General features: G+C 48.2%; 1 protein-coding gene across 1 annotated transcript; it reads right to left on the bottom strand.

Annotated features, from left to right (window-relative positions):
* Nucleotides 1-4,230: 4,230 nt before the first annotated feature.
* Nucleotides 4,231-10,220, bottom strand: FABP1 (fatty acid binding protein 1). Its single transcript, XM_007175308.2, has 4 exons — nucleotides 10,097-10,220; nucleotides 7,960-8,132; nucleotides 6,405-6,497; nucleotides 4,231-4,292 (listed from the first exon to the last, which is right to left on the bottom strand). The coding sequence occupies exons 1-4, from the start codon at nucleotides 10,161-10,163 to the stop codon at nucleotides 4,242-4,244; spliced, it is 384 nt and encodes a 127-aa protein (XP_007175370.1). The 5' UTR covers nucleotides 10,164-10,220; the 3' UTR covers nucleotides 4,231-4,241.
* Nucleotides 10,221-13,453: the final 3,233 nt, after the last annotated feature.

The following is a 13,453-nucleotide window of genomic DNA, read 5'->3' as shown; positions in this document are numbered from 1 at the left end:
TCATAGGATGGTCAAGATGCCTCTAGTATATATAGAAAAAATGGTCTGAAGATTGAGTATGAGCTATATTTAACCCCCCAACCACCCCCAAAAAAATCACTTTCTTTATTCTAATGACAAGCAGTTGAAACAACAACAACAGAAATGTCTACTTTTGTATGGATATAGACACCAAAACTGACTCTTTACAAATCAATCCGCTGTCACAGGAAAAGAGCCCTCTCTGGTAGTGGGATGCCCACAGGACAGGCGGAGGGAAGAGGGAGGGGTCAGAAGAGACTAGGGGTCAAGTTAAAAATAGCTGATGCCATCAACAGCCATTTATTCAATTTATTTAAAGCAGGCTTCAGGCCCAGATTTCTCTAGGCACCTGTACGAAATCCAAATTCAGCATTTAAAATGAATTCTCCTTTTCAGGCAAAAACATACAAGCAATCCCCTCCTAAATCCAGAGCTGTTCCCAGTTAGGAGGAGACTTTGGGAAGTTTGTCAGATCCCTAGAGGCTTTGCTGAGGAGACCTTATTTCTACTACTTTCCGCCTCCTGTGGCTTAAGAGTCAAAGAACCTCAGTTCCACCATTTATCAGCTGGGTGGTCCTAAGCAAACCTTGTTTCCTCTCTGTGCTCCATCTGTTCACAGAGGTTAATTTCTCTGGGCAGTAACAGAACTTCTGCTACTAAAAGTCTAAATGTCAAACCCAAGCGCAGTTTCCTAGGAATCCAAGTGGCAATGATGACATGTTTTATTTGCATGGTACTGGCATCATTTCATGGGCTCCTTACAAAAGCTACGAGAGAAGGTGTTGTATTGCCCATTTTACAGATGGGAAAACTGAGGTCCAAAATCATGGATTAGTTAACTAGAACCATGCCTTCAAGCCCACTATTTTTACTTGAAATCATCTGCTTTTTAAAAAGTCATTGCTCATTTAAAAAAAGTAGTTCCACAAAATTAGTTCCTTGTAAAAGATTCAAACAATATAAATAATGCAAAAAGCTCTCTTGACCTCCCACCCTGTTCCTGTTCCTGCCACAGAAGTCATGGCTATTATCTGGTGTTCTGGCCATCCATGGTCATAGACATATCTGTATATCTATATAAATAGATAATTTGGTTTCATATTTTAATAAAATTTACATGATATTGTACTGTTGATATTGTTCTGAAACTTACTTTTTTTTTTTTTTTTTAATGCTTGGTCTTAGAGATAGTCCTGTAACAGTACATATAGATCTACCTCGTCCATTTAATCTACCAAAGGTTATTTCAGAGTGTGGCCATAGCACAGTTTATCTAATCTTTTTTTTACTGATGGGCATTTGTTTCCAGTTTTTGGCTGTTGCATTTTTTATATGCTTCTTTGTGCATATGTTTAAACACATCTCTAGGGCGATGTACAACAGTGGCATTGCTAGGTGCTAGGAAATTCACATTGAAAATATTAACGGATACTGCTAAGTGGTGCTCCAAATGGGCTGTACAAGTTTACATCTCCACCAACTGATGGGAGAGCCATTCATCACATCCTTGCAAACACTGGATGTGGTCAATCTTTTTATGTTTTACTAGTTTGATTTGTAAAATGATATCTCATCTTACATCCCTCCTCTGTGATTACAGTGAGACTAAGCATATTTCATATTGTGAATTCCCTGTAAATGTCCTCAACCCACTTTTCCATTGACTTGTTGGTCTTCTTATTGATTTGGGGGAGGTTTTTATATTCTGTCTATTAACCTCTGTTATGTAAGCCACAAATATATTCTCCCACGTTATTGCTTCTTCTTGGAAACTGTGTTTACAGTGTCTTTTTTTTCATATCAAATTTAAAATTTGTAAGGTGGTAAAATGAATTAATCTTTCCCTTCGTGGATGTTGCACCTTGTTTTAGAAGGTCTTCTATACTTCAAGTTATTTATCTATCATCATATCTATTTCTAATATTTCACATTTATTCATTTAGCCCTTTAGTTCATCTGGAATTTATTTTGTGAATGGCATATTGTAGTCTCCTATTAGTTGTATTTTTCCCTGTATCTTCCAACCCTGAGTTCTTACTGAAGCTCTGAAGCACTTTCCTTAGGTCTGTCCTAGTTCCTGAAATAATTGTCTCCCATTTTTTCCCCCAAGATCCTGCTCCACATGGAAGAAGGAGGGCTAACATATGGGGAAAACTGTAGAGCAAGGAAGGAAGAACTTCATCCAATAGACTGGTGCAGATAAAAAGCCAGAGAGGGGGAAAGAGTACTTTCAGCTGTGCAGTTTAGGAAGCCTTCTTGGAGGAGGTGGCACTTAAATTATGAGAGGAATGAGAGGTTGTTTAACTCTATTGGAGTGTATATTATAGGAAGGGTGTAAAGCTAGATAAGGTGGGACAGGACATAATGGAGCAAAGTTCGGCAACCTATGGTCCATGAGTCAGATCCAGCTGCCACGTTTTTTTTTTTTTTTGGCTGCGCTGCACAGCATGCAGGAATCTTAGTTCCCTGACCAGGGATTGAACCCGTGCCCCCTGCAGTGAAAGCGGGGAGTTTTAACCACTGGACCCCCAGGGAAGTCCCCACCTGTTTCTATACGGTGTGTGATCTAAGAATGGTTTTCCATGTTTAAATGGTTGAAAAAAATCAAAAGAAGAACAATATTTTATGACATAGGCAAATGATATGAAATTTAAATTTCAGTGTTCATAAATAAAGTTTCATGGGAACACAGCCATGCCCACCTGTTTGGGTATTGTCTGTGGCTGCTTCAGTGCTACAACAGCAGAATTAGGGAGTTGTGGCAGAGCCTGGGTGGTCCACAAAACTGAAAATATTTACTTTCTGGCTTTTTACCGAAGAAGTTTACTGACCCCTGTTACAGAGCCTTGAATGCAGGTTGAGGAGTTTGACTCTTATGTGTAAGGCAATGATCAGTGCTGTTTTTAGGGAAGATGACGGTTTGTGGGGTGGAGATTCGCAGGTGAGAGAGAGAGAGGCAGGGAGATGCCATAGTGGCCTGTGAAACAATGCAAGTAACAAGTAATGGGATTTCAACTCCAAAAGAGGGAAAAGAGAAGGTGGGAAAGGTGACAGATTCATTCATTCACTAAAGCATCTTTGTTGAGAGCTTTCTGTGGTCTGGACACAGTTCTGAGAGCTGAAAGATATAAGGTAGAAATGCCCGAGCTTGGTAGCTCTTTGGGTATGGGAAATGAGCTCTGTGTCCATTTGCTAAGGATGCCGTAACCAAGTACAACAGACTGGGTGCCTCAAACAACAGACGTTTATTATCTCAGAGTTTTGGAGGCCAGAAGTCTAAGATCAAGGTGACCAAAGCTACGCTCCTTCTGCAAGAGGTAGGGAAGGATCTGGTCCAGGTCTCTCTCCTAGCTTCTGCTAGTTCCTCGGCTTGTGGTTGCATAACTGGTCTCCACGTGGCATACTCCCTGTGGGCATGTGTGTGTTCAAAAATTTCTCCTTTTTATAAGGACACCAACCATATTGGATTAGGGGCCCACCCTACTCCAGTATGAGCTCATTTTAACTTAACTAATTACATCTGCAATGACTATGTCTGAATAAGGTCACAATCTGAGGTAGTGAGGGTTAGGACTTCGACATGTGAGTTTTGGGGAGATGCAACTCAACCCATAGCAGCTACCGGAGCCTGGTACTAGGTGCCGTTTGGAGAAATCCCTCTTCTCCCATATTCTGCTTCTGCCCGCAGCATGGAGGGAATTTCTCCCTGAGATTCCTCTGTCTGCTTCTGGCAGCTTCTCACTCAGCCCTCCTCTAGGAGGCAGAATTGTCCCTGGGTGGGTCAATGCCCGATCTTTTTGTTCATGTCCCCTGGTGGGTGGGGCTGCTGTGAGCATAGCTTCCCTTGGCCTGCCCAGTGTTCCTGTTCTCTCTGGCCCCATGGGAGTGACCCAGCACACAGCCCCTCTTGCTCCGGCTCCTTGCCATGTGGCTGACTGGGACAGGTCATTCCAGGGCTGCTCTACAGATCCAGCCACATCATGTGTCCCTTAGAGGGTCACCTGAGTGGGCAGCCTGGGGTCTGCTTTCAGGGTGAGAATCAGACCTGACTCCGTAGGATGGAATGTGCAGATTATCAAGATTTATCAAAATGGAGGTGATCGGCGTTCCATAACCACATCAATGAAAAGCCATCAAAAGGAAAAGACTTTTTTTTAAAACAAAGTTCATTTTATTACATTAATTGTATATAACTAAAAGACTATGAAGTGCAGACTTGTCTAAATTCTCTTGCTGATTATCTTGAAGGCAATGTCACCCAGTGTCATGGTCTGAAAGCCAGAAAAGACATCATGAAACATTCATCTGATGTTGAATTGTAAATGATAGTTAAGCCCCCAGTATGCTAACATATGTAGTCATTCAAAGACTCTTCTGTTTTCTATAGGACCAGAGGAAGGGTTGGCAATCTTTTCTAAAATCCCATGCTGAGTCTTTGTCACTTTACTTCCTCACGTGGAAAGTTGTCCTGCCTTTTACTGAATTCCTTTCTACATCAATGACTGTTAGAGCAAGACCATCCAAACCAGTCCAATCTGATCCAATTTCTCAAAGTTTCATTGAGCACCTACTATGGACCAAACACGTGTTGAGCACCGAGGACAAGTGTATGGGGAAACACCTGGGCATCCAGCCTGAAACTTAGTAGGTAGTGCATAATTTTCCTCCCAAAGCTGTGGAGCCAATAAAAACCTTAGATTCATTGGATCCGTAAGTTTTTGAGTTTTTGAGGGTTGCTCCTTTCTCCCCCAGCCCTTCCCTCCTGCTGATTCTCTTGAACAAGACTATGGCAATGATGTGGGGTGATGTCATCAGGGTGAAAAGGGAGCCCTTTAGTTTCAACAGCAATGAAATGGAACGGAAAGATCTAGGTTTGAACCCTTGTTCTACAACTCATTAGCTGGATGACCTTGGACAGGTCAACCTGTCTATTAAGTCCCCCATCCTGCCTCCCTCACAGGAGATGAGAGGATTAGGGGTAATGGAGCATATCAAAGACATTGGCCAGGACTGAGTCCAGGACTGAGTCCAGGACAGCTTATCTCCCACTGCCCTGCAGGTGCCTCTCTCCTCTGCTGTGAATGTGCCAGGGACTGCAAATTTCATGGTTGACCCTCACTCTCTCCCTAGTTGAGGGATTTCTCCCCTTGAACAGGGTGATGACAGACCCCTTGCACAGTGTTCTGCCTTCTGTTACTCCCCAAAATACAACCTGTGGGCAAGGAAGAGCCGGGGTGGGGGGGGGACAGTGTACTATAACTGCAGAAGAGACACTATACTATTCACTCCCATATGGGGGATAGGACGTGGCCGACAGCCAGGCACCAAGGGTGATGTGACACACACAAACCGGAGTGCCAGATCCATAAGCTGCCATGAAATTGCCATGAATATGGTTCTCCTTATAAATGCCAAAAGGGCAAAGGCATTTACTGAGTGCCCTGGGCTTGTAAGGCAGATGGAGGTCTCTGTGTTCATTGGGTAGTGATGCAGAAGGGAAGGGTTATGGCTAACAATTACTGCAACGTCATAAAATAGAAAAAGCAATGAAACAGCCCGACTTTCTGCCAAACCAAGCCTTCCTTGAGCGTGGGTGCTGCGTCCATGGGAAGGGTTGGTCCATGAATCAGAGGACCACAGGTGGGAATGAATGGATTTCTGTCCTCCAGCCTGTGAGCGAGGCTTGTGTCTACATCCCAGCAGAGTCTAAGAAGTGTGACCTGTGCTGGTGGCTTTGCACGACCCTGTGTCTCCTACCAAGCTCCTCTCCTATCCCATCCTATTTGGGTGTTGGGGAAGGAAGGGGAGAGGAGACAGGGGATGGCAGTGAGGAAGGAAGGAAGTGGGGGAGGTAGGAGTGGTCCACCCTGACCAGGAAAGTGGTGGTGGAAGGACAGCCTGAAGGAACCGGGAGAGGCAGGGAAGCACCAGCTGGGGCCACCATCAGCACATGGGGGGCTTTTGGTGAATTAGAAAAGTGTGCCCCTTCCTTAAGACACCATACTTCTCTATTGGAAAACTGCCCTAATACACTGCACTGGTTTTATTAGAACAAGATGCCTTATTAGCATCCATTGCAAGCCGGTAAGAAATGTACAAAACTCCGCCATCTACAATGGGAGTTGGCTTCTCCTAGGGTGGTACAGTGTATCACTGTGGACTGCTGCCCTGTGAGACAGATCCAACTCAGAGGAACCCTAGCTCTGCCATTTCCTGGCTGTATGATTGCCTCAGTTTCCCCATTAAGAAAAGTCAGTGTTGGTGGGAAGATTCGAGATAACGTGTGAAAGCTGCCTGGGCACAGTGGATGTTCAGTAAGTGGTAGTAGAGATTGACCCCTGGCCCCAAGCAGGAGGACCCACAAGCTCAGAGTGTCAACTTACGCTGGTGGCTGTGTCACCGTTGAATTCAGTCACGGACTTGATGCCTTTGAAAGTTGTCACCAGTTTATTCTCACCTTCCAGCTGAACCACCGCCTGCATGGGACATGAGGAATGGCCTAGGAGGAAGGGTCTGGGAGGGAGTAAACCTCTCGCTAATGAAGTTGGCTGCCCTGCATAGGTCTCTGCTTGCAGCAACCAAACCCTGTTCTCTGGCTCTGAACAGAAGTGAGGTGCATGTAAGAACTAAAGAAAATGGCAGGGCTTCTTTTGTCAGACTTTTCATCTATGGGATGTGATCTAGGAGTCAGCATAAGACCCCTAAGCTGTCTCAAATCAAACACAAATAAAATTGATTCAAGTCACAATTCTCCAAGCCAATGGAGGGAGGGAGTAGCAAAATTCAAAATCCTGGCCAATTGGAAGAACACATATTTTTGCTTTGTATTATTTTATATTATTCCTTCTAGCACCTTTATCTTTCCTCTTGTGGTCTCCTTTTCATGCATCCAGGAAGAGGTAACAGAAACCCAGCATGGAGCATAAGACACTGGCCAACGTTAAAATTTGCCTCCAAAACGGACAATTGTAAAAGGCCTGTGGTAAAACCCATGACAGCCTGCCCCTTACCGTGGGCCATATAAGAGAATTTCCCTCCTAAAATCTATCATAGATTTCCTGACCTGTACTGTTCTATCTAGAGAAGCAGAAATCAAGAGCCATCAGAAGAGGTAAAAAAAAGACCAACAGTTGTGCAGAGACCGATGCACAAAGTTGTCTGGGGTCAGGGGATGCTGGGGGAGAGGAGTGAAGATGGCCACTCAGCGGTACTGGTGATGCTGGGGTGTGTGGGGTTTTGGAGGGAGGAACAGAGGCCCTTTGTGGGGGGCGCCCCCCTGCCTGGATCTCCCTGCCACCGCCTGCCCACCACTCACACATCCCACACCCAGCTCTCATCGCACACCTTGGCCACAGCCCAGCGGAGGTGACACCGCCCTGCCCGCTGCCTTTGCTCTGGGAAGGGTGACTGTGCCCATTTCACAGATGAGGTAGCAAAGTCTAGGGGCTCATTGACCAACCCGCAAGGCTTGGTCTGAAGGCCTGCTTTGGTTCTTTGGTGTCGCAGGCACCTCCTTCAGGAAGTCTCTCCCCATGACCACTAGCTCTAGGCTCAGCAAAGCCATTTCCTTTGGCTCACGGATGACCTCAGGGCTCTGTTAGGGGTTTTGCACAGACTGCCACTTGCCCGTTGCTGGGCCTGGGTGATTCTGAGTCTTAGACTCCTGCTCTGGGCCTGGTTCCCCATGCCCTCCATATGGGAGAGATCGGACTCTTGGGCCAGAGCTCCTCCAGAGGGTCGCAGGAAACTGGGAGCTTCCCTAAGAGCTTCTTCCTTAAGAGCTGTCTTTTCCTCTCTGCCTCTCACCCCGGCAGTGGGTTCAGAGATAGGGTATCAGCAGTGGGAATTGTGAGGTGGGAGCCTTGAGGGAGGAAGCCTGAGACCAGGTTCCAGGGAAAGTTCTGGAAGCAGAGGGTGGCTGGAGGGGGCACCTCCTACCTTGAACTTCTCCCCAGTCAGGAATTCCAGCTCAGACTCCTCCCCCAAGGTGAACTCGTTCTGGATCACTTTGGAGTCAGTGATGATGGTGAACTTGAAGTGGTTCCCGTTATGCACTATTTCTGACACCGCCTTGATGTCCTTTCCCTTCTGGATGAGGTCATCAGGCACACCTGGTGGAAAGCACTGGAAGTTTAGAGGTGGGCAGAGGTGGGAGCTGCAAGGTCACAAGAGAAACTCCGTGATGTGGAGGGGGAGGGGAGACGCCGTGTTTTCCCGGAGGCCTCAGCATTTTCTGCAGTCCTGTGAGCAATGTGGGTTTTGACCTCTGAAAGGGCAGGTCAGTGGCCTGACTTGACCTGATCTCATGCACCTGCTATCTTGCCAGTTGGTTTATAAAAAAGAACACACCCGTCTGCCCAGGGGAAGCTTTTCTCGGCTGAGCACCTGCTTCCTACTTGCTCTCCCTCCTCATTCCTCCTACTTTAAAGCCTTCAGACTTTGCTCTTTTGAGTGTAAAGCATTTTGTCCTCCACATTCAGGGGACCATCCAGCTTGTCTCCCAAGCCAGGTCCCCACTGAGAGTGGAAGGGGAGCTCTTAATAATTATGCCAGAATGACAGGCACACACCAGGACTGTGCCTGGCAAACCTATGTTCCCCTATCCTTACCTCCACCTCTGCCATCGAGGCTCTTGAGGAAGATGGACCAGGAGTCCCTTGCCCGGGGACAGAGCTTTACGAATTTCAGAGCATGTCTATGTTGTTACGTGAATTGAGGTTCATGAAAACCAGGTGCATTGACAGTGGTGGGGAGGGTCCTGTTGCCCAGGTGAGGGATGCAGGACACAGAGAGGCGGCGTGGCGTGCCCTACAGGAGAAGGTCCTAGCTCTCAGCTTCCCCGAAGCTCCTCCTCTCTCTGCCTTTGCTGTCTTCCCCACCCTCTCCTCTCAGCATCCTTCCTTGTCCCCGTGCCCCTTTGCTCCCTCCCCCTGGAGGACACTGCCCTCCCCCAGCCCCGCAGGGGACACCAGCTCACCTTCCAAGGCTCAGCCAAGGCTCGCCTTTGCTCCTCCCAAGCCTTCCCTTGATGCCCTCCCAGGACCACCACATCCTCCTGTAAGTGACCCGGTGGGCTGGGGGGAAGTGATTTAAAATGTGTCTCCGGGAACTAGTGCCGGCTTCAAATCCCAGCTCAGTTTGGGATTACTACCTGTGTGACCCTGGTTGGGATTACTTCACCTTTCAAGGCCTCAATTGCCTCAATTATAAAATGGGGAGAATAACAGTACCCAACTCAGAGTTTTCTGGTGAGGCGTTAACGGGATGTTGCCTGTCTAGGGCTTAGCATGGGGCCTGATGCTGAGTCAGCACTCAGGACACGTTAGAGCATGCTTGATTGCATTTATGTCTTCTCTTTTTCTCTAAATTGTGACCTTGGAAACGTGGCTCATTGTTATCTGTCTCCATGGTATCTGCCCAGCACAGCACTCATCTCAGCGTGGGGTTGGCCTTGAATCAAAGTTTGTTAGAAGAATGAATAAATGGGGCTTCCCTGGTGGCGCAGTGGTTAAGAATCTGCCTGCCAATGCAGGGGACACGGGTTTGAGCCCTGGTCCGGGAAGATCCCACATGCCGCAGAGCAACTAGGCCCGTGGGCCACAACTACTGAGCCTGCGCGTCTGGAGCCTGTGCTCCGCAACAAGAGAGGCCGCGACTGTGAGAGGTCCGTGCACCGCGATAAAGAGTGGCCCCCGCTTGCCGCAACTGGAGAAAGCCCTCGCACAGAAACGAAGACCCAACACAGCCAAAAATAAATAAATAAATAATTAAATAAAAAAATAAAAGAATGAATAAATGAATGAACGAGTAAATGAACAGGGTCACACAACGAGGTATCAGCAGAGGTGGCTTCAATCCAGATCAGACCCTAGTTCAGTGCTCTTTCCACTTGCCTAAGGCATAGCGTTGTGCAGGGAGGAATAGCATGAGCTTCGAAAGTAACAGAACAGGACCCCTGGTCTGTGTAAAGCTTGGACCGCCGCTCCTCCCATCCAGACGTCAGGACCCCAAAGGGCCACCACGTGTAGGACCAGACCATCATGGCCATGGCCCCCAGCTGTGGCCCAGCACTCACCGACTGCCTTCAGGAAGGCCTCTAAGTTTTCCTGGCTCTGCACTTGGTACTTGCCGGAGAAGTTCATGGTGGCGACGAAGCTCCCTTCACAGCTGAGCCAACAGCACTGCTGGCAGGGCTCCCAGCATGGGCTGATTTATAGGGGGCTCCTTCCCCTTCAAGTGGAGGCCATAGGTCAGCCGCTGTCGACTCCTTTATGGCCAGGTTCAAACATTAACTCCTGAGAGCAATGGTCAACGGTTAAAAAAAAAAACAGGTTGGGCACAGCAGTGGTTTGCTCCAATTCAGCACACCTTGATGAGTGCCAGTCAGGTGCAAAGCCCTATGGCCCTGCAGCCTTAAGATGCTGCTCTCCCATGAAATGTGTGTCTGCGCATATGTGTACATACCTACACGCGCATATATGTGTGTGTGTGCATGTGTATATGTATGTATACATATATACGTGGAGATGTGTATGTGTACGTGTGGATCTAGATTTAGACACTCAGAAAAATACCAAAGAATCCCTTGAATCTCAAAACCTCACCTTAGTTACCTTACCATCTCTTCTCATCTTTATCATCACACTAAGTTAATTTTTACCAAGTTGTCATCAGTCCCTAGAGCTGCTTTGTATTCTGGGAATTCCTCACAGGCTCCTCCACAGTCCAAATCAATCTCCTTTTCGGGACTTCCCTGGTGATGCAGTGGTTAAGAATCCGCCTGCCAATGCAGGGGACACGGGTTCAAGCCCTGGTCCGGGAAGATCCCATATGCCGTGGAGCAACTAAGCCCGGGCGCCACAACTACTGAGCCTGCACTCTAGAGCCTGTGAGCCACAACTACTGAGCCTGCAAGCCACAACTATTGAGCCCGTGTGCCACAACTACTGAAGTCTGCGTGTCTAGAGCCTGCGTTCCGATACAAGAGAACCCACTGCAATGAGAAACCCGCTCGCCGCAACTAGAGAAAGCCCGCGTGCAGCAACGAAGACCCAGCACAGCCAAAAAAAAAAAAAATCTCCTTTTGGAAGTGTGAAAGGGTACCTTTAAACCAGGTGTGTGGAGATTGAGATGCATTTAATTAGGCAGGGACAAGATAGGGGAAGGAAGAAGATAGGACCTGTTGGACCCCCTGAACCTGTCGGGGGCGCTCATGCCTCTAGGCTGGCTTTCACGGGGCTCCGCCTGCCCTTCTGTTCTTCTCCCCCTGGTAGCCTCCTCTATGAATCCTCTGGGCTCAGAGAACACTTTGCAAGTACCTATACTGTCATTCCTACCGGGTTTATTTCTCCCTGCCTTTTTTTCCACTGTACTTCTTCCTTGGTATTCCCAATACTGGCACGTAGTAATGTCCAATTAATGATTAGTCAGCAAATAAAAACTGTCAGCAGATAATGAGGCCACGGTGTTTCTCGTTAAACAAAAACGAGAGATACAGAATAGTCAGATAGGAATGCCCCCTCAAACCACTGAGTCACTAGGGCTGGGCAGCCAGGAGATTAGTGTGTGTGTGTGTGTGTGTGTAAGAGAGAGAGAAAATGACAGGATAAGGGAAAGAGGGTGACGGAGCCCCGGGTCTGTGTTCAGTGAGGTTGAGCTGCTGAGGCAGCAGGGGCTGTTCTGGGCAGGAGACTGAGAGAGAGACATCAGTTGCATCTTCCTTCTCCCTCCTGGATGATGGGGTAGGAGAGAGAACAGTGCAGCAGGCAGAAAGGAGAGGGTGTGGGGTGACCGAGTCACTAAGGCATCCCCAGCGGCAGGGAGGCAGGCAGGCTTCTAGGAAGGCTGGTGTTGAACTTGAAACTGCCAAGTGAATCCCCATCCATCTTTCTTCAGTTCTCGCCCCAACTACTTCCATGCTTCAGTAAAGCATAACCCATGAATCAATAGATGTGCAAGAGGAAAATGATGGGCTGAGCTTCATTTCTGGGTTGATGTAACGGAGCCAAGACAGCACACTGAAAACAGTACCAGGAAGCCGAGTGGCCATGGGGTGCATTTTCCCCAGGGATCCCCCGAAATCCTAGGTTGGGCTTTAGAGGAATTCAAACTAATTTTGTCCAAATCCCAGAGTACCATCTAATCCCTGCTGGCATCTGGGTTCCATAGGGTAACCCACTGGTTAATAGCTGACATGTGTCTGCCTAATGACTGTGCACCGGTTGAGCCCCGGGCTAAATTCAAGTTATACCTGAGACACCCCCCAATCCCTCCCCGCCATCAAGTGCTCTATTTGGGAGGATTTACTGGCAGTACCCTGGACACACCACGCTCTCTCATGCAGCCGCCGCCTGCCCAACACCCCTCCTCGGGTAAAGGGATGCCTGGCATATAAATTCCACATCAAGACCCTCTCCCCTTGACCGTGGATGTCAAAGACACAGCCCACAGTGCCGCTCAGTGGGCTCTAAGGTGGATAGGGGGACAGAGCATGATAAAATTTCTCCATAGGGCAGGACAGCACCAATCCCAGAGGCCTCTCAGGAAGCCTGGACCCTTTTCTGGTGTCCGAGGAAGAGCAGCCCCGGTGAACCGACTCCCTGCAGACCCTTCCGCCTGACCTGCCCTTCCTGCCACTCCGTCCAGGCAGTGCCTGGCATGACCAACTCAGAGGCTGGTCAAGGGGCTGGCACAGCCGTTGGAGACCTGACAGCTCCCATGGCAAAGGGACAGCCTCCTCTTGGCTAGATTGTGTGTGTGTGTGTGTGTGTGAGAGAGAGAGAGAGAGTCTTGAAGTCACAGAAATTAGTGGCCATTTCAAAATTTAACACTTGTAAGTACTTTTCCATAAAATTAAAAAAGGGTAGTGACATTTCCCGCCCACAAGCTAAGTAAACACAAGGAGAGATAAGCCTAATTGCAATGACAAAGTTCAAGTGGCTTTAAAGAAAAAAAGAATCCCACTCCATGGGCCCAGCTTCTGAGTTTTGTCCACTCGCAGCCTCCAGCCCCCTCCAAACCCCACCAGACATCCCCTCTCCTCACTTTCCCTACTCAGATGAGCAACGTGGAGGCGTGGGAGGGGTGACAGCCTCTTGGTAGCCAGGATATGACTGCCATTTATTTGAGGCCAGGCACCTCTGCACTTGGATCTGATCCCAGGATGTCTGCAGCGCCAGTTTCCCCATTTCCTGGGTGTTTCAGGAGATGCCATGTACTTCACTAGAGGCAGGGCTGCAGGAGGGGAAGGACTTGAGTCTGGGTCCAGCTCTTCTCGCTAACAGACGTGTGACCCTGGACAAATCATTCAACCTCACTGGGCCTCCACTTCCTTATCTATTAAATGGTCCTGACATTCTCTGCCTAGTGAAAGCTCTGTGTCAACCCAAGTCCTTCAGGAAAGTGAAGTCAGAGGGGATCAGAGCACTTTGCA

Source organism: Balaenoptera acutorostrata, chromosome 12 (assembly GCF_949987535.1).
Source record: "Balaenoptera acutorostrata chromosome 12, mBalAcu1.1, whole genome shotgun sequence".
NCBI lineage: Eukaryota > Metazoa > Chordata > Mammalia > Artiodactyla > Balaenopteridae > Balaenoptera > Balaenoptera acutorostrata.
Note: the sequence above shows the minus strand (reverse complement) of the source record. Positions and strands in the feature narration are given on the sequence as shown.